At 56.0% G+C, this 19,098-nt stretch overlaps 2 protein-coding genes across 2 annotated transcripts; both read right to left on the bottom strand.

Annotated features, from left to right (window-relative positions):
• Positions 1–748: 748 nt before the first annotated feature.
• SPINDOC (spindlin interactor and repressor of chromatin binding) lies at positions 749–15,256 on the bottom strand. Its single transcript, XM_044448786.1, is given in 10 exon segments — positions 749–1,198; positions 1,200–1,234; positions 2,315–2,365; positions 3,829–3,948; positions 4,416–4,520; positions 5,112–5,213; positions 9,318–9,590; positions 12,091–12,288; positions 13,692–13,743; positions 15,164–15,256. Coding segments are annotated over 8 exon segments (1,212 nt in total). The 5' UTR covers positions 12,248–12,288; positions 13,692–13,743; positions 15,164–15,256; the 3' UTR covers positions 749–829.
• LOC123032689 (tigger transposable element-derived protein 1-like) lies at positions 5,756–8,937 on the bottom strand. The gene is made up of 2 exons (XM_044448785.1): positions 7,738–8,937; positions 5,756–7,617 (listed from the first exon to the last, which is right to left on the bottom strand). Exon 2 carries the CDS (start codon positions 7,469–7,471, stop codon positions 5,831–5,833), a length of 1,641 nt encoding a protein of 546 aa, XP_044304720.1. The 5' UTR covers positions 7,472–7,617; positions 7,738–8,937; the 3' UTR covers positions 5,756–5,830.
• Positions 15,257–19,098: the final 3,842 nt, after the last annotated feature.

Genomic DNA, 19,098 nt, shown 5'->3' with positions numbered 1-19,098 from the left:
AGCTGCAGGATGCCATAAAAATAATTTATTGCCGGTCCGTTCGTTGTCCCTTTGTATCGTTTGGCCAGGTGAAGTTCCTCGCCCAGGTAACTGCCCCGTTTTCTACCCCACCCTCCCTGCTCCTCGGTCAGATGTGGAACGCAGTGCCCGCCGCCGTGTCCGGATGCATCTCCGCCTCGTCCCGGCATCGCTCGATCAGCGGGGAAGACGCGGCTGGGGGGAAAAGGCGTCACGGATCCAGCAGAAGAGCCGTTCCAAGGAGGCCGGCCCCCCTCCCGGCGTACTCTTCTCCGGGAGCGTGAGGGGAGGCACGAAGGGGGGCTTTGGGAGCGAGGGGAAGGGCCGGCGGCAGCGGCAGCAGCATGAAGATTCCCCCTGAGCATTTCGAAGACGGTCCTGATGCGGAGACCCCACCCCGGAGGGGGAGATCGAGCGGCAGCGCTTCTCCCACCGGGGGCTTTCGTCGCTCCATCTTCCCCCAGCGCTGTCGGGAGCTGCGTCGCAGGAGGGGGCGGGGACGGCGGTCAAAGGAAGGGGGGTCCCACGCGAGCCTCCTTTGTGCTTTAGCAGCAAAACCCCACAAGAGAAACCGGCACCGGGCGGCAGGGAATGCGTGGGCCGAAGGTGCCACCCTGTGCGGACCCCGGGTCCCCCTCCGCCACCAAGGCGCAGCGCCCCCCTTCCTCGTGGCGCCCGGCCCGGCGCGGTCCTGGGGGACGCCGCCTCCGGGGGGCCCAGCCGGCACCCAGTGGGAGCGGTGGTCAGGTGTCCCGAGGCCGCCCGGCTGGGGCCGGCGGCGGCGTGGACGCAGGCAGGCCGGCCGGCCCCCTCACTTCCGGGGGGCTTGCGCGGGGGGCTGGCCGCGGCTCTCCCAGACCTCGCGGATGGTGCGGCGGACCTCGCGGGGCAGGTGCAGCGTCTCGGCGTGGCACTGCAGGATGTGCCGCTTGATGCTGGCCAGGCACGCGCGGCGCAGCGGGTACTCGCACACCATGCACACCAGCCGGCCGGCGGCGGCGTCGAAGTCCATGAGGAAGCGGGCGCGCCAGGCGGGGTTGAAGCCCGTGGCCAGGAGCGCGGCCTCCTGCTTGCCCACCGCAGCGCCCTGCTGGCCCGGCCGGCCGTCGCAGTCCGTGGCGCGGGCGCCGGCCGGGCGGCCGAGGGGGCAGGGGGCGGGATGGTGGGGGGCGTCGGGGGGGGTGGAGCCGCAGCAAGGAGACGGAGCACTTGCGATCTGCAGGGGGGCGAGGCAAGACGCGTGTTAGGAGGGCGAGCCACTGGCCTCCCCGGCTGCGGCTTCCCAGAAGGGCCCCCCTCCGCCCTGCCCACCCCCACCCACCGTCTCTCCCCCTCTCTCGTCGGGGCTTCCACCGACTAATTTGCCACGGATCCAGGAGACCGGCATTTTGCAGACTGGGGGGAGTGGGCGGGCCAGCAGGCTGTGATGGGCAGGGGGGAGCAGCTCTGGGCGCTTTTGCCCCTGCAGGGAGGTGGCACCTCAGCAACTGTCCAGCCATGCTGCTCCTGGGCGCCGGCCCTGCTGTGTGGGGATTAAAGCTTGGGAACCAGCAAAGGGCATTAAGACCTGCTGGCTGGCTGGGCCAGGGGATGTGGTTTCCCCGAGTGGGCCGTTTCGGGGCAGAGTTCCTCTGGCCCCAGAGGTCCCACTTAACCACAGTGGCAACGCATTCCTTCCACAGGTTGAAGCCAACCCTATCTAAGCTTGGCCAAAATAAACTCGAGACACGCCAGTGCCTGTAATCCGCTTGTTTACCCACAAACTCGAGCCTCTTTAACTGCACTTACTGATTTGCCGCTAGGAGTGGAACAAAGGGAATTTGAGTTCTGGGGCCTTCCACCCCCAGGGGACCTGAGAGAAAGTACGGCACACGGGCACAGCACTTTGCTCGGAGCCCTGCTTCCTGCTGGCGGCACAGCCCTAAAGGGTGGCTCAGCGTGAGCTGCAAAACCCTTTGGGTAATTTAGCTGTTTCCTGGAATGAAGACTAGAGACGAACACTTCAGAAGTGAGCCCACAACTCCTGAGCAAGCATTTGTGCTAAAATTCGGTTTCTGCATCAAGTGGCGCATCCACAGAATACGACTCTCCCTTCCCTGCGGTGGGGAAAAACTGCTTTTCAAATGGCTCCCGATCCCACGGACACACGAAACCACGAGAGGAAACGCAGAGGCCGGGCACACGCTGAGCGGGAGCAAAGATGCCCTTGCACTGAGGAGTGTCCGTCTCCCACCAACCCACCCTCTGAAGCTGGCACGGTGTTGTCGTTGTCGTTAGTACCGAGTCACAAACTTACCCACTGTCCTCTGCCTCGCATTTGGTTTTGCTTCAGTGTCTTGGGCTGGTTCTGTAATAAAAAAAACAAAAGCAAAACTTTTGCACAAACCATTAACCAACAGCTTGTCTTACCTGGGGTTTGTCTGGCAGACAGCTGAACAAACCACGGTTTGGCTTCCCGGTCCCTGGGTCGCTTGCTTTGCGTCTCATTCACCTGTCCGCCTTTACACCCAGTCTCTGTGGGGTGGTATCATACTGACATGTAGTGTGTGTGTTTGGCACACACGACACAGTAGTGGCGCGGGTTTTTAATAGTCCTTCCCTACTATCCCCATAGCTTGGCGGAACGACACACAGTCCAGGGTTCCTGCATAATGCCAACCCACCAGGCCTCTTTCAGGGTTGTCTGAGATAAGTGCATCCACTCCTTGGGACCACACAACACGTGGGCCGCAATTGTGTGTGTGTCAGGCCATCCCTGTGCAACAAGCACTAGCAAATTACCCCCCTCCGGCCCAGCCCCTCCCACACAAGCCCATAGTGGGCCTGTTTCTTTGCCTGGGGCATTTCCCCCCTTTGTATTTTTTTAAACAGAACCCCCCCCCATAAATACAACACATCGCAACAATGATAATATAGCAAAAACACCGTAATTTTAAAAAGTAAATTATAAAGTGCCTCCACCACCCCGGAGTCCAATACTACCACCACTTAATTCACATATTATAACAATTAATAATATATAATATACTTCAATTATATACATATCCCCTCCGGAAATTCATACAATCTTGATTAGGTTTACAGCCTTTGCCTTCTGTAGTACTGCTTTTACAAAATCTTCCCCAATTTCATTTGCTTTCATAAACCCTTTTTAATTTTTTATTTCCGTCATCAGTTTATCATTAATTACCATATGCCATATTTCATTATACCGTTCGTGCCTTTGCAGAACCCAATTCTGTTTCCAATTCTATGCCTGGGACATTAAGAGGACCCCGAAGCCCTGGAGGACAGGAGGGTGCTGGTCACTGCCAGGATGCGGCCCTTTGGGGACACGGGATGATGCCCAGTTGGTTTGTGGAGCCGAGGTTTCAATGATGGATTCCTTTAAGCAGGTACACAGCAATGTGGCTGATTAGGTTCGACCCACATCCTGATTTAATTTATATCCCACTTTTCTTTGCCAAAAACTCCGAGTGGCTTACAGCGTTCTCCTCCTCCTGCTCTCAGTCTTATCCCCAAAAGAACAACCCTGTGAGGGAGGCAGGGCTGAGAGTCTGGACCCAGCTGGCTCCGTGGCTGAGCGGGGACTAGAATCCGGGTCTCCTGAATCCGAGTCCCACCCTCTGAAGCGCTACGCCGCACTGGCTCTCTGAGCCCTTTGTCAAGAGTTAAGGGTGATGGAAACGCAGAGCAGGCAGAGAAGTAGTTGGAATTGTTTTCTGGATGGTTTGGAGAGCTTGCCGCTTGAAAAGCAGGAACTTCAAGGTACCTTGCATCCCTCCCCACCTGCTCCGAAGCACAACCTACCTGGCTGAGTCCGGCAATATAGTTTTAAGGCAAAGCCAGCCGGGAAGGTACCATCGGTGAAGATCCGGATCTCAGCTGGCGCTGAGCCGGGGACTCCGCACTCGGAGAGCCATTCTTTCCCTAGAAGCAAAGCCAGTGTGAGAAGACAGCCGGGGGGCGTGGAATCCCCAGAACCCAGTGCTTGGGGGGCAGCCTAAGCGTCTTCTGCAGCAGCCCTGGCAGGTGGCGATGGAGTCCCGTTCCCCGCCTGGGCCAAAGCAGCGACTCTGAATGCAGCTCTGCTCCTGCGCCGACAGCTGAGGGGGTGACCGTCTTGGCCACCGGAAAAGCTTACCCAGCAGCCCACTCAGGCTCCCAAGACCACCATGCTGCAAAGGTACACTTCCAAGCCTCTCTTTCCAAGCCTAAGCACTAGAAACTTGATTTTCAAGGGCAAGGAAAGGCAGGCATAATATTCTTGCAATGTTCAGTTCTCCACTGGACCGCCTACTGTGCATTGGGGTGGGGGGCGGCCTGCAGGGGCCCCGAAGGTCAAATGTCGCCACCCACGGAGCATCAGCCGCCTTGCCTCGTGGCCCTCGCGCTACCTGCAGCCTGGATGGGCTGGTGGCTCCTCCCATCTTTGGCACTGCCTGAACCGTTTCTCCTCTGCTGACTTTGTGATCGCCGCTCGGGGTCTAGGCGGGCCACCTCTGCCGGAGAGAGAGAAGACCACAGCGTCACACGGATCCAGCGGCTGCAGGTCGGGGGCGTTGACGGGGGCACTGGGGCCTGCCCCCAGCCCCACGCGGCGGCACGGCAGATCTCAGGAGAGAGAGAAACGGAGTCACGGAACGGCCAGAGACAGAAAGGAGCAGCTGGGCAGCTTGGAAAGCTGCGCTGAAGAAGGGGACTCACCTGGCAGCCCCTCTTGTCCCTGCAGGAGAGGCCCGGACTGCCCCTTCCACACCGGCGGATGCTGCCCTACAACCAGGGGCAGCCAGTGCAGCCCATGGGGGCGGGATCGTGGGGCCAAGCCGCCTGCAGGAGCACAACATGCTTGCTTCCCAACCGCATCCCTGCTGGCAGTAGCGTCCCAAAGGCCTGTGGATCTACCCTCTGCCCCCCGCACCCCGTTCTATACAGAAGCCTCCGTTCCGTGAGCCCAGGTGTCGCTCTCAGCACCGGGCTGCCCTCGAATGAGGACGAGGAAGCAAACAGGCGTGATCAGAACAGGCACGGGTGCAGCACTGCCCGGCGGCCGAGGGGCGACTCTCCCGGCCCTCTCCACCCCCGGCACTCACCGCAGCGTGCTTTCGGCTGCCCGCGCTTCCGACTCGCCGGCTGCTCCTCCGAGTCGAGGAGCACTTCGATCTCGGCAGGCCGCTTGCTCTCCCGGGGGCTGCCTGGCATGGGAAGTGTCAGAAACGGAATCAAACGCTGGTGCGCATCCACAACTGTGCTATGCGAGTGCCGAAAAGGGGAGTGGGGCCAGAATCCAGCCGCTCCCCGAGGATCGCAGCTGGAGTGCTCCCCACGGGCGCTGGAGTGCCATTTTGGGGTGCAAAGGCAGGCTTCACACTCAAAGGCTTTGGAGGTGGACTAACGCGTGTGGGTGGCGCAGAGCCAGGAACGTTCCGGAACCGGAGCCCAGTAAGTTTGGGGGATCAGAGGACAACCCCCCACAGCCCTTTCCCACCGATCGACTCCCTCCATGCCTAGCAAAACCAGATCTGCCCACATCTGCTTCAGGGCAAAGTGGTGCCTCAGACGCTGAACTTAATTCGTTTCAGGGGGCTGTCTGAGCTCTGTTTCATTGGAAGTCTGAAGCAACGATCCCCCTCAGAAATAATGGAAAGGGAATTAATCCATCTCCGGCCCCTTAGCAATACCCAGCTCGATAAACTTAAACAGCAAATACGCATAATTTAAGGGAAAAACAACACAATGGAAGGCCAAATTTATTACAGCCTGAACACAACTGATAAATGTACAGTACTGTGTAATGAAATGAATGTTGCATTTACTGTCCGGATTTGTTTTCGTGAGGAGTGGTGAGGTCTTCCGGCATTCTCTCTCTCTTCTGCCTCTTAGCGTGACTGGTTGACGATTTTGGTTCACTTTGCCTCTTTTCTGAGGACCGTCCCGACCTAGCCTGGTGTTGGCGGCTTTTCCGCGTGGCCCTAAAGTAGGACATCACGTTGTCGTTGAGCAGAGTAATGCTCCTCTTGACCACGGCCGTGTCCGGGTGCCACTTTTCAACAATGGCCTGTGTTCTAGCCCAGGCAGAGCAAAGCGCCTTAATTTCAGCATGGGGGATGTTCCTCTTGGCTCGCTCTTCCTCCCCCAGAGAAATTTCCTCTGCCACAACCACTTCTTGCTGCTGTTTGTGCAGGTGCTGCAGCTCTTCTAAGGTCAATTCAGTTCTGCGATCGACCAGTAACTCCTCCACATCCTCCTCACTCACCTCCAACCCCAAGGTCGTGCCCAGACACACAATTTCCTTCATCACAGACGCTGGTTCAAAACCTTCAGCTCTGGCTGAAACACAACCTGGCCAGAGTTTCTCCCAAGCAGAGTTCATTGTCCTGGGAGAAAGTTCCCTCCAAGCTTTATCGATGACGCTGATGCACTGCAGGATATTGTAACGGTCCTTCCAAAAGTCTCGGAGGGTCAGCTCTGTCTCCTTGGTCCCCTCCAAGCACCTCTGAAACATAGCCTTGGTGTACTGCTTCTTGAAATTCGGGATGACCTGCTGGCCCATGGGCTGGATGAGAGAGGTGATGCTGGAGGGCAAGAACAGCACCTCGATGAGGCTGGCTTCCCCCATCAATTCCTCCGCCAAGACTGGCGGATGCGCTGGAGTGCTGTCCATCACCAGCAGAGCCTTCAGTGGCAGGTTCTTCTGGGCGAGATAAGCCTTCACTGATGGCGCAAACTCCTCACGAAGCCACTCCGTGAAGAACCGCCTGGTTACCCACGCTTTCGTGTTTGCCCTCCACATAACACTGAGCCTGCTCTTTATGACGCTGTTCTTTTTGAACGCGCGTGGATTTTCGGAGTGGTACACCAGCAACGGCTTTATTTTACAATCCCCACTAGCATTACCGCAGAGCAGCAGAGTCAGCTTGTCCTTCATCGGCTTATGTCCTGGCACGGCCTTCTCTTCCTCCGTAATGTAGGTCCGCCTGGGCATCCTCTTCCAGAAGAGGCCCATCTCGTCACAGTTGAACACTTGCTGGGCCACAAAACCCTCGCGGTCAACAAACTGCTGGAAGGTTTTCACAAACTTTGCAGCTTCCCCCACACGAGCACCCGCAGGCTCCCTGTGCATGACCACACTATGGATGCCGGTTCTTTTCCGAAATTTGGCAAGCCACCCCCTACTTGCTTTAAACTCCTCACTTTCGGCACTGGTCCCAGGCGCACGTTCCCGAAGGTCACTATACAGCTGCTTCGCCTTCTCACAAACAGTCGTCTTGGAAATGGAATCACCAGCCAATTGCTTCTCGTTTATCCACACCAGGAGAAGTTTCTCCATCTCCTCAATCGCATGTGATCTCCTGGAAGTCAACGTCGTCACACCTTTAGCCACGTCTGCTGCCTTTATCGCTTCCTTGTTCCTAAGAATGGTGCACACCGTCGACTTCGGCATCTTAAACATGGCCGCCAGATCGGCTACACGCACGCCGCTCTCATGCTTCGCGATGAGTTCCTTTTTCACCTCAATCGTCGAGATTACAACCTTCCTCTTGGGCTTCGTTGCTTCCACACGCTTTCTGGATGCCGTGGGTAATATGGAGGGGTTTACTGCATAACCGAAAAATAAAGTGAGAAAAAGCACTGAAAATGCTTGAAAAAGCATGCCTTGAAGGAGGACTGAGGAGGATAGGAAAGGCACGCGCTGAAAACGAGCGAAGCGGCACTCACCAAAAAGGCACTGAAAATGACTGAACGGACACGCAGTGAGAGAGCAAGAGATCCTTCCCCAACGAGAGGCGACCTGGCGGCACAACAGACAACACTTCCGCAGCAAGCGCGGCTTTTTCACTGCGCCTGCAGTTCGAACTGAGAAGCATCGTTCGGCCTTTGGAACAATCTTCTCTAGATTTTAGCGTTCGAACTCTGGAACAATCAAACTCGGGGACGTTTGAAGCGTGAGGCGCCGCTGTACGCAAATTGTGTTCGGGCTGGTGTGTAAAGTTGTGCTTCTTTACCTTGGCTTTCCCCAGTTCTTATCTTGTGCGAGCGTAATTGTGCTTTCGTAAGGATTTACTGTAGGCCAACGCATTCTTTTAAGGGGAGAGCGGCCTGTAAGTACTTTGAAATCAGTGAAACAAACAGTTCTCCAAAGGTGTTGCGTGCGTGACTGTACAAGTACTCCGGGCCACGGAGTTCAACCTGAGCTGATGGTGTCCTGTGCATGAACTTTCTTGTCTCCTACAGGAAAGAGTGAAGAACCGCGTTCCAGAGGGTGAACCCCTGGTCTTTAGGGCATACCCAGCTCTCCTGGGGTCCCCTTCCGACCCAGAGGGCCACGCTCCTTCCCCAGGCCCCTCTCTTTCTCCCAAACCGGCGACTGGTTGGGATTTTCTCAACCTTTGTGCCGTTTTCCCCATGTTGAAACACAGGCCCACTGCTCCGAGGGCTTCTTGACTGGCCACAGGCGACGTCAGTCCAAACAGACCCCGCCCCTTTCCCCTTTGTCCCGCCCTCCGCCGGAATGTGGCCTCCCAGGGCTTCTCTGAAGTGCAATTTGGCCCTTGGGATGAAGAGAGGATCAGCAGCCCCTGGACGGAGGGAGGAAATGGAAGCCTCTGGAGCTGAAGGGGCAGAGTCCGTTCGCTCCTGCACCGGCAACAGCCTCAGTCGAAGCGCCTGCCCGCAAAGCAGGGATTCTGACACCAGGCTCCACAACGCACGGGCGGAACTGTGCAAGCCCTGGCCCAAGGCAACGGACGGAAACTTTACAAAGGAGTAACACCGAAACGGAGATAAGGGAAGAGTTTGACACAGCTGCAATGTCCTTGTCCCCTTTCCTTCCTTCACGTGCTGCGGCCTGTGCTGCCTGGGAGTCGGGACCCTTTCCGGGGGGACCGCACAGAGTCCGAGGGGCTAAGCGGTTGGTCCCGAGGAGCCCGCCCCTGCCGCATGCCCCCCACACCAGGACTTGTGTTCGCCACCCCGTGCGCCACCTCCACGCAGCTCCTGCCACGTCAAGCGTCCCCGCCCCGTCTCGGGGGGCTCTGGGTGCCGGGGAGGAAGAACTGAGAGGGACACTCCACGGCAGACCGGCCCGGGGCCATCCAGATGGGCTAGGCCAGGACCGCCAGCATGGAGCGCACCGTGCCGGGAGGCTGCCTTAAATACTCCCGTGATGCCTGAAGGTTGCAGAAACGGAAAGGGGAGGCAGACCTGGTTCTGAAAGGGCTTCTCCGGGCGGCAGGGTGCCAGCCGGTCGGGGAGGGTTCAAGAGCAGAAGCGGGGGTGGGACGCACGACGCGGCTTACCTGCGGGACGGGGCGGCGGCTCGGCGGCGGGAAGCACCGCCCCTTCGCTCCAGGCCTCCAGGATGTTGCGCTTCTCCTCCGGGCTGAAGCCCAGCGAGTGGGCGTGATGCCGCTGGATGTGCCTGCGGGCGGCCGCGGGGCCCGAGGCGCTCAGGAGGCCTCCGCACACCATGCACACGGGCTGGCGGCGGCCGGCGCGCTCGGCGATCAGGTACTCCTGCCTCCAGGAGCCGCCCGGCTCTTCTGGGCCAACTCTGGCGACCGGAGGCTCCCCTGGGGCAAGAAAAGGAGCAGGTCGGCATGAACCGTGCAGGAGCCGGGATTCCTCGTCCACCACCCAGCCGGGCGCTCTTCCGCCCTGCTCCGTGTCAGGGCACGAGGCACAGAAGCTCGGCCGGTGGCCGAACGGAGCTTTTAGGCGGTAGCCAAGCCCCTTCCCTGGGGTCTCACTCTTTTCCCACTGACTGTTTGGTGGCTTTCTGGCTTTGGTGCCATGTTACTCCCTCACTAAAAAGGCAGAAACACGTACTTACCAGCACAAAGAGCTTACAACTAAATGATGTGGGGCTTTTACTGGACCCTTGGCATGCCTAGACACCGGAATATGTCCTACCAGAATGCTTTTGAAATGGAATCCGGCCCTCTTGCTGAAGCGATTCAGGGCCTGTGCTTTGGGGGTGCAGGAAAGCCTCTCTGCCATCTAAGTTTCTGACTTCCACTCTTCTGGCAGCGACAAACCCCTTTCATTTTATTAGTGCTTCAGTTGCTAAGTTGGCAAATGTCTTTTGCCAAATGAGGGCATGTATTAAAAGTTTCTAACTCCGCTCCATTTTGTCATTTATTCACAATCTGCTTGTAGTTGGGCCCCTGGATGTGCTGTGGGGTCAGGAGATGCTGCAGTGAGACCCTCGGAGAGTTCTTCTTGGCAGCCCACCTGGACGGATAAAATAAAGCAAGCCAGGCCCAGCGAGACACCCTGTGGGCAAAAGCCCCTCATGGCATTTAAACCTTGGCCCAGTCTTCTCCAACCTGGTACCGTCCAGACCTTCCCTTCCAGGAAGCCCTAACAGCAGAACCTACGGGCAGGAAGTCTGGGGGTGACTGGACAGGACATCTGGGCTGCGGAAGGGTTCCTTCTGGGTCAAAGAGCAGCGCGAAGGGCGCCTGGAGGAAGCGCATTCACCTCCCCATGCTGGCGCTTCTGAAAAAAGAAATCTCCCAGGCCCACCAATAGGGCCTACATCACTTGCGCCATCAGGCACCCGAGACACGCCTCACAGAAGGGGGCCGGCTGTTCTCTTGACGATATCTTTAAAGACTGCCTTGAGTGTCAGACTTCCAAGCCCCGATTCGTCCCAGAAATGCAGAGTCTCTGCTATCCCCCGGACCCTTCGAGTTACAGTTTCCTTCCCCAAGCCAGAAACAGGCGCATGCTCGGCTCCATTCTCCCCAGTTCCCTGCCTCTGTCTGCTATATTATATTGTGTTATATTGTTATTATTTATTTATTGTTGTAAGCCGCCCCGAGGCTTCGGCAAAGGGGGCGGCATAGAAGCGTTCTAAATCAATAAAATAAACCGGGAGGCCTGTCTAGCAGGCCATGCTCTCCGATCCAAGCAACTTCTGTGGATCCTGAGAAAGGACTCGAGAGTTCTGATCTGCAAAGCATCTGTTGCTTAAATAGCAGCTGGGAGAGCCAGACTGCCACACTGGCCTTCTGGATACCTTCACCAGGTGGGAGTTGGGTGGGGGCCTATGGCTGCAAGCCTGTGCACACCTATTGTGGAAACAAGCACAGCGAATTAATTCAGTGGTCTTGATGGGCTTAGAAGCTCTACTCCGCTCAACTTCTGTGCTGGGAGAACTGGGAACACCCGCCTGGGGCCCATTTTCACGCCTCAAGCCTTCCTCTGGGGCAACAGAACTGCTTGCGGATAGAACTTGGCCTGCCCAGGGGCCAAGCCGTACCCCCAAGGCCTCCCCGCAGCCCTGCCCTCCTGTTCCCTTGGCCAGCAATCATTTGCCTTCCCCAGCTTTTGCCAACTCCCCCTGCCATTCTAGAAGATCTAAATTCCTTTCTAAGGGCATTTAGCCAAAATATGCCAGGATGTTTGATATTTGAGCCCTGTTTCACTTTCAGCCTCACCCAGGAGTGGAATTATGTATTGTTACCATTTATGTATTGAAAACATTTCTATCCTCTTTATCCAAGCGGCTCTCAAGACAACTTACAATCAGATTGTAACAGCACATTAAAATGCAGCTATCATGTGTAAAATACAGAACAAAATAATTCAACTGCATGATAAAATAATTAGCCCTGAAAATAATGAGTAAATAAAAAGGTTTTGGGCTGGCACTGAAAATGTCGTAGGAAGCTTCTCTCAAACCAAACTGAACCCTTCAGCTGCGAGAAATTCCGTATCCCTGGTGTATTTCCTCAGCACTTATAAACCGACTCTTCCTTAATGGTCTCTAATGCTTTAACCACTGCTCCCCACAGCCTCCTCAGGATTAAGTACCTAGGTACCTTTCTCTGACTGATGGTCGCCCCAGCCTGTCACTGACCCTCCAAAATCTGTCAACAGCATTCAAGCGTTATTATTATTATTATTATTACTATTATTATTATTACATTTTTATACTGCCCATAGCCAAAGCTCTCTAGGCAGTTGACAGCAATAATCATAGAATCATACACTCAAGTCACCCATCCCACTTCTGCCCAGGCCTGACCCTGGCGTTCCCGAGTGCAGCTGTGACACACTCCGTACCTCTGCTCACGGCGTCTGTAGGGCCCCCATCCTGCTTGACCAGGGTACGGCTGGGCAACGGGGGATCTGCAGCAGCTTCCTCTTTCTCCTTGAAGCGCAGAACGGAGGAAGAGACTTCGATGTAGTCCACCAGGGGCGATTCTGCCTTCAAAGCCATGGGCAACTTCCGAGAGGCAGCAGGGACACACCAAAGCCAGGCTGGGGGAAAATCACCGGTGTTTAGCTACACTTTTACTCGCTTCTATTTGCCGGGCCAGGAGAAAACCCACATGCACATTTTAGGAAAAGGCTCTGTCTCGTCACATTCTCCTTCAACAGGGAACTTCAGGACCAGAGGACTTCTGCAAGCAAATCACATGCTCCACATGCGTGTGGGAAACATGTGCACTCCAGCACACGAGGAAGAAGAGAGTCCAGAGGAGCACACTTGGCCGAGGAGCTGAAACTCTGATCTGCTAAGATGGGGTCTCCTGCCCGTTTTGATGCAAGCACACGGGCATTCAACACACCCAGAACCTGGCTTGCTCAATATCAAAAGCACGCTCCACCAATAAAGGGGTGTTGTTCGGCACTGGCCCATTCGACACAAGCGGACTTTCGGCCAACGCCCTCCAAAGATCGGCTGTTGTGAAATGGGACAATAGCTTGTCATTGGATAGACCAGCCACCCCCAAACACTTTCAGATGCACGGGGCTTCTCTTCCCATCAGTGGCTGAACACCATGGGAGTTGCAGCCCCCTCCAGGCTGGGGAAGGCTGGCCCAGAGCCAGTGCAAAAAAAGAGGAAACGAGAAGACGGGGAGTAAGGAAATCTAGGCTGTTGCACAAAGTCATTTTGAAATGTAGTTTCTGAGCAAGCTATAGAAGAACACTGAAGACCACTGAAGTTTTAACTCCCCCCATTTGGTTTCCACATCTCTGCACTCTAAAGGGTCACAAAGGCCTCTGGGCATTCATACCTTAGTGTTGTAAGCCGCCCCGATGCTTCCGCGAATGGGGTGGCATAAAAATGTTTTAATAAATAAATAATAAATAATACCATGGGAACCAGGATACAGGCAGCGGTGCTCGGGATCCAATGGGGGAGACTGGAGACTTTACTGTGTAATATTGTATTTTGCCGTGCCCTGCACATTAAAAAAGCTAGCCTTGAAAGCGTGCTGGGGCCACGTTTGCCAATGAGCTGGAATTTAGGTTGGGGAAGGAGGACTAGGATACCTGCCCCTCACCCCTTTTGTGCAGGACAAACTCAAAAAACCAGGAGGAACTGCTTTGTTTTTTGTTTTTTGCTTCGTTTTCTTACTCAGGATACTTCTAAACAAGCAAACAAACTGGCAACCTGTGTTTAAACAACTACCCTCAGCCAGCCTCAGAATTAGAAACATAGCTGATTTCAAAGCAAACACTTTTCACCCTGTTCCTCTGTGTATCCCTTGGAACAGTTACACCGTAAAAGGAACTCCATGGCAAGTTGGGCAATGAACATTACATTAATTCAAGTGTTTTCTAACCTGGTGTGGGGCTCTGGGGGAAAGTCTGAGGTGCTGGAATCCACTTGGTGCTGACTAGACAAAGGAGCAAAGGGTAGCAAAATGACTTACATCACCAGGAGCCAGACAAAACAAGTTCATTCGAGATGGGAGTCTTGCCGCCCTGGAGAAAAGCAAGAGGAGAACTTGAGGGGAAATTAGCATTTTCATTGAGGAAAGAAGAATTTCACACGTGCATTTCCACATTTCCATTATACCTGAAATGCATTCTGTTCAGCAGCTGCAAGTTTTTTAAGGAGTTATTCCTCACTCTGTTTTCTAGTCTGGAAAGATATTACCCTGCTTGCTTTCACTGTTGACTTCCATCCCTTCGCTACAAGATACCTTTCCTTCCTCAGTTTGCAAAGTTCTTTGCGTCTCATGCACCTCCCAAGAAATCCCAGCCTCTGTGCCCCACTGAATTCCTCCTCCCCACAGGAGTCTGGCCCACACCTCCCCAAAAGTACTCCCCCCCCCTCCAGGCATCAAGGCCCCAAACCTCCAAATAATATAGTGCTTCCTTCACGTCGCAGGTCCTCCAGGTGCCCTGATCTCAAGCCCCCCTGGCAGAGCAGCCGGACCGCCCTTTCTGGCGCCCACCGCCCCCTTCTTGCCTCCTCCAGCGGCTGCTTCCTCGCCGTGCGCCCTCGGGGCTCCTTCCTGGTTCTGCCCCAGCCCGCCGCCCGCCCCCTTTCCCGAGGCCCTCCTCGCCCCTCCTCGCCCCAGGGGACCGCGGCCCACGGGCCCCACTGCTTCGCCAGGCTTGCGCCAGCTCTCACCCCCCGGGGCTCAGCGAGAGCTTCCCCCCCCCCCGCCACCAAGCCCCCTTCCCCTGCCCGCCCTGAGGGTCCCCGGCTGGGGCTGGGGCTGGGGCTGGCAGGCAGGCAGCCCCCCTCCATCCTCCATGGGGCCCGTTTCCACTCCTGCCCCGTCCCCACACGCCAGCCCCCGCATGCCACAGGTCCATCCCCGCTCCCTCCCCATGGCTTTCAGCTCCTGCCAGGGGGCCTGCCCTCCTCCAGCCCCCCTCCAAACACGGACTCCCCCTCCCCCCCACAGCCCATGAAGCCTCCCAGCGGGATTTTGGCCAGCCCCTCCCCCCCCTCAGGGGCATGTGCGGGAAAAGGCGCCAACCCCCCCCCCCAGGCACACACGTGCGCATGCATGAAGCGCGCCCCCCGCCACCCCGCACTGGGCCGGGGGCTGGGGGACACAGCAGGCTCCCCAAACAGGAGCGTCTGCGTGTCTCGGGGTGGGGGCGACCAGCAGCCCCTCCCCCACCCCGGACACGCGTTGGTAGGCAAGTGGGGGCCAGGCGGGGGGGGCTACAGCGAATTGGGGGAGGGCCCCTTCCCCCGCGCTCAGTGGGGGTGGGAATGTAAGGGGGTGTCCTCGGGTCTCCCCTAACCCAGCTACGAGTGCGTGGGGGTGGAAATAGCAGCCCCTTCCCCAGCCCAGACCGGGGGTCCGCCTCCCAGGCCCGCCCAGGAAGGCGTGGGGGGCCCTCCCCTGCCCCCCTCAAAGCAGAAGCCGCCCGTACCTACCGAGGCCTCCCACCTGGCCACGAAGCCGCCTCGCTCTGCGGCTGGAGCCCCCTCCACGCACCATAGAGCCCCCGGCTCCCAGGGAGCCAGAGCGGCCGCCTCAGGCGGGGGCCGCTCTGCTCCGCCCCGCTCTATGGTTTCATTGTCCGAAGGTCCTTTCCCTCCCGCATCCTCTCTCGGAGACAGGCACAACTTCCGCTGAGGGAGAGACGGCGGTGCCACTCTACGCCCCTCCTGTACCATAGAGGCCTAAATTGCTGTTCCGAAAATGAGACGAGGGCGGGGTAGAAAGCACGATTCCGTTTCACACCGGAGGGTCTTAAGATGTCGTGCTCACCTCGGCCCCTCTGCAAAGTTTTTTTTAATCTCTGTTCACGCGTCTATTCAGCGAGCCAATAGGCGGCCCCGCATTGGCGCTTGGCCCGCCCCCTGACAGGCTCGGGGACCAATCCGAGCTGGAGCGCGGCAAGCGAGGCTCAAAACGGTGGCCACCCACGGGGGGCGGGGGGGCAGCGTTGCAAGGACGGAGCGGGGCTCTGCGGTGAAACCGGGGGCGGCTGCAGCTTGCGATGGGGAGGACGCCTCTGTTTGTGCGGGGAGAGGGCCGTCCTTCTGGCGCATGTGCTCCGCATGCAGAAAAATCCCGGGTTCGGCGCTCAGTTTTTAGAAAAACGCATCAGAGATCAACTGGAAGGCCAAAGCCCCCAATATCGTGCTTCCAAAAAACCCTCCCAGGACTTTTGTTGTTGTACGAAATGCACAAAACTTATGAAAGCCTCCCTTCCCAAGTGGTGCCTTCCAGAAGTGTTGGACCAGAGCACCCATCCAGGGATGCCAGGCTGGAGAAGGCTCGACTTCTGCCTTACTTTTTATTTCATGTCTGCCTGCCTGGGAAAGGGTCTTAGCTTAGGGGCAGAGCACCTGCTTTTCATGCAGTTTGACCCTTGGCATCTCCCAGTAGGGCTGGGGAAAAATCTAACAGCATCTCTGGATCACATGCTCCTGATCCTGGAGGTTCCATTAAGCAGTCCTGAGTAACAGCCGTTGTTCCTGGATTTGTTTCGTTTCTTTTCATGCGTGTCAAACTATATCTTGCAGCCAGATCCCATTGATCTGTTGTACCCGTTAACGTGAAGGCCTTCCTTTTGATCTGTTCAGAATCTTCTGCCAACTTGGTTGTTTTCCTGCAAAGCCCTTAGATCTAGTTTTGTAGGACAAGAAGAAAAATAATGTATCTTGATACACATGTTCTTCATGGTATACATGGTACTGTCAAACACAATGACGCCCTCTTACTTTAGGTCTTTCCTCCCTGCCACTCCCCGTTGGCCTAAAATTAAATTTCCCAACCAGGAAGGTTTTTCGATTGCTTTATCTATTGGCTTTCACTTCAATGTACCTTTTCGCTCTGTAGAATATCCTTTCTGGGGGACATGAGAGAAAGATCCTGTCCTTGAGACTCAAATCCTTACAAGATGGTGAATGGGGAGGAAAAAGAGGGGAGAGTCAGAGAGAGAAAGGGGTGGCCAGGAACAGGTGTGAGAGAAAGAAAAGGGGGCAGCAGAAACAGAGAGGGAAGGCAATACTGGACAGAGGGAGAAGAAAGGGATGAGCCCACCCAGCTTTGGCTCAGGTTGGACTGCTGCCGGTATGTGGCCCTCCAGCCAGCCTGTAACACCCCCTCCTGCAAAGAACGCAGTTCAGACATACGTGTGTCCCACCCCGTTTTGGGCAACGGGGGGCTGGGCAGACAAGCAACCTCACTAGGGGTCAGGCAGCTCCCTCCACTTAAATACGCGTCTGGCATCCCACTGTTGGCACACATGGGCCTAAAAACTGGAAAGCAGGAGGCAAAGCCCCAAGTTTTCCTGCCTGCTTTTGACATGCAGGGTGATCCCCACAAGAAAGATGCTCCATCCGACTCCCTGCAGCGCCTCTGCGCTCTTGGTGACCTCCAGAGGCGTGGGATTGCAGTAGGGTTCTGGGAGTCGGAGCTGGACGACCACCACGAGGCGAGATGGTGCTCAGGCGTTCTCCGATCCTTTTCTCGTATGCCCACTCCGACAGATCACCAGAAATGGCACATCTGATCCACGGAGCGTTCCACTGGTGTTCCAGTATATGTGTGTGTGTCTGGCAGAGGAAGCAGAATTTACACTGCATCCAAAAACAAGATCTGGCAGTGTTCCATGTTCGTGCTTTCTGCACAATTAGAGCTAACCACCAATGTATGCGACCAGCACCAGGACAAATCTGAATACCTCTGAAAGAACCATTGACACACATTTATGTTTTCAACAAGCTTTTGCTAGGAGTACTCAAGAGTTCTAATGCTCTGTACATCTTTTATTCTTGACAGAATCAATTCCTGGCTTTTGCTTCGAATGTTGCTGCCTTTGGTTCAGGTTTGCTGCTTTTACTTTGTTGTTAGTCGCGAAGTCATGTCCAAACCATCGCGACCCCATCGCTGCTTTTACTTACCAATGTTTAAAGCTGCTTTTAAATGGAGATGGTTCCGTGTGATGGTTTTGAATGATCCACAGCAATATACACTGCTTTGTTTCATCCTGGAACAGAAAGATGGGTTGCAATTTTGTAAATATCGTTTTTGTTAACTTCCAGATTGTTCAGTGTTTGCACAGGATATTTTTTAATAATCAAATAAACGTTTTGAAGTTTATATAGTGGTCCTGCAATTCTTGTAGGACTGGTAGTTGGTGTAAGCCAGCATCCTATCCTGTTTAGATCAGCTCATCTTTATTAGAACCATGAGGACTAGAATCATTCTTCCTTTTTTAGCAGAACAGTTATAACATAGTGGTAGAGCGTCTGCTTCATGGAGACAGCACCAGGTTCAATCCCCATCACTCTCCAGGTAGGGCAGGAAAATCTACCTGAAATCCTGGCCTAGGTGGGGCTGCTTCCTACATACATAAAACAGCCGTGCAATTGCTCCCCAAAACAAGTTTGGGTCAAGTCCCGCCAAATTAATAAGGGCCTCTTGGGTGTGTTGATTGTTAGCTCATTTCAGCCCTTGCTCTGGATTCCAGGGAGCCACATGAAGGTTGCTGTCAAGTGCTATTCTTGTGCCTTCCATGAGAGCTTAATTGGCAGACAATCCAGTGATCTGAGCGGTGAAAGATCACCGGTGAAAGATCTGTGTCACCATGGATGACCGCAGATCAAATTGCCGCCAAGACAATGAGAACAGGGCAGCACTGACATTTCTGGCCAGTTGGCAACATCAGACTCCATTTGGGTGGATAAACCTAATGATGAAAGTACTGCGACTGCAGACGTTCAAGAGTTGACACTCTCTCTTGCTCTCTCTGCCTGTTCCCATGCTTTTGGCAGCTGCGAGAGGGGGAAAGGCAGAGATGGAACCTCAGATACTGTGTCCCATCATGGCCCCCATCAGGGCAGGCCTTGGGGCCAAGGGTGTGGGCCCCACTGGGCCGAAGGAGCGGCGGGAGAGGGGGCCACAGGTAGGACTGGCTTACTGCATCTAAAGGGCCGGTGAAGACAGGCACATGGCCGAGGCAGATGCTGTGGACTACCACTCCCAGAATTCCTGGCCCTTAGCCATGCTGGCTGGGGCTGATGGACGCTGGAGACCAAAACATCTGGAGGGCACCAGGTCGGAGAAGGTTGCCTGCAGAGAGCGCACCCCCCCCCCCCAAAAGCCCTGCCTAAAATGACCCGATCGCGCGGCGGGCGGGTCCCGGACCACGTCCTAAGCCAGGCTCTGCGGGCGGCCGGGGAGCGGCACAGCGAGGGGGGCGACGGGCGCTCTTTCGGGGTGGGGGAGCGACGCCCCCCGCCCTCCGCTCCCCCGCCCCCGCCGCGGCTGCAGAAATAACGCGCGGCCCCTTTAAATTTACCCAGGAGCCCTTAAAGGAGCCCCAGGGGCCCCGGGGGGAAAGGCATCCCCACCC

This window comes from Varanus komodoensis, unplaced genomic scaffold (genome assembly GCF_004798865.1).
Source record: "Varanus komodoensis strain SLA01 unplaced genomic scaffold, ASM479886v1 scaffold55, whole genome shotgun sequence".
NCBI classification, from domain to species: domain Eukaryota; kingdom Metazoa; phylum Chordata; class Lepidosauria; order Squamata; family Varanidae; genus Varanus; species Varanus komodoensis.
The sequence above is the reverse complement of the archived record's forward strand: the minus strand, read 5'-3'. Positions and strand labels throughout refer to the sequence as shown.

What these genes read in the sequence shown, in the direction of transcription:
- LOC123032689 (XM_044448785.1), bottom strand. Translation starts at nt 7,471, where the DNA reads ATGTTTAAGATGCCGAAGTCGACGGTGTGCACCATTCTTAGGAACAAG.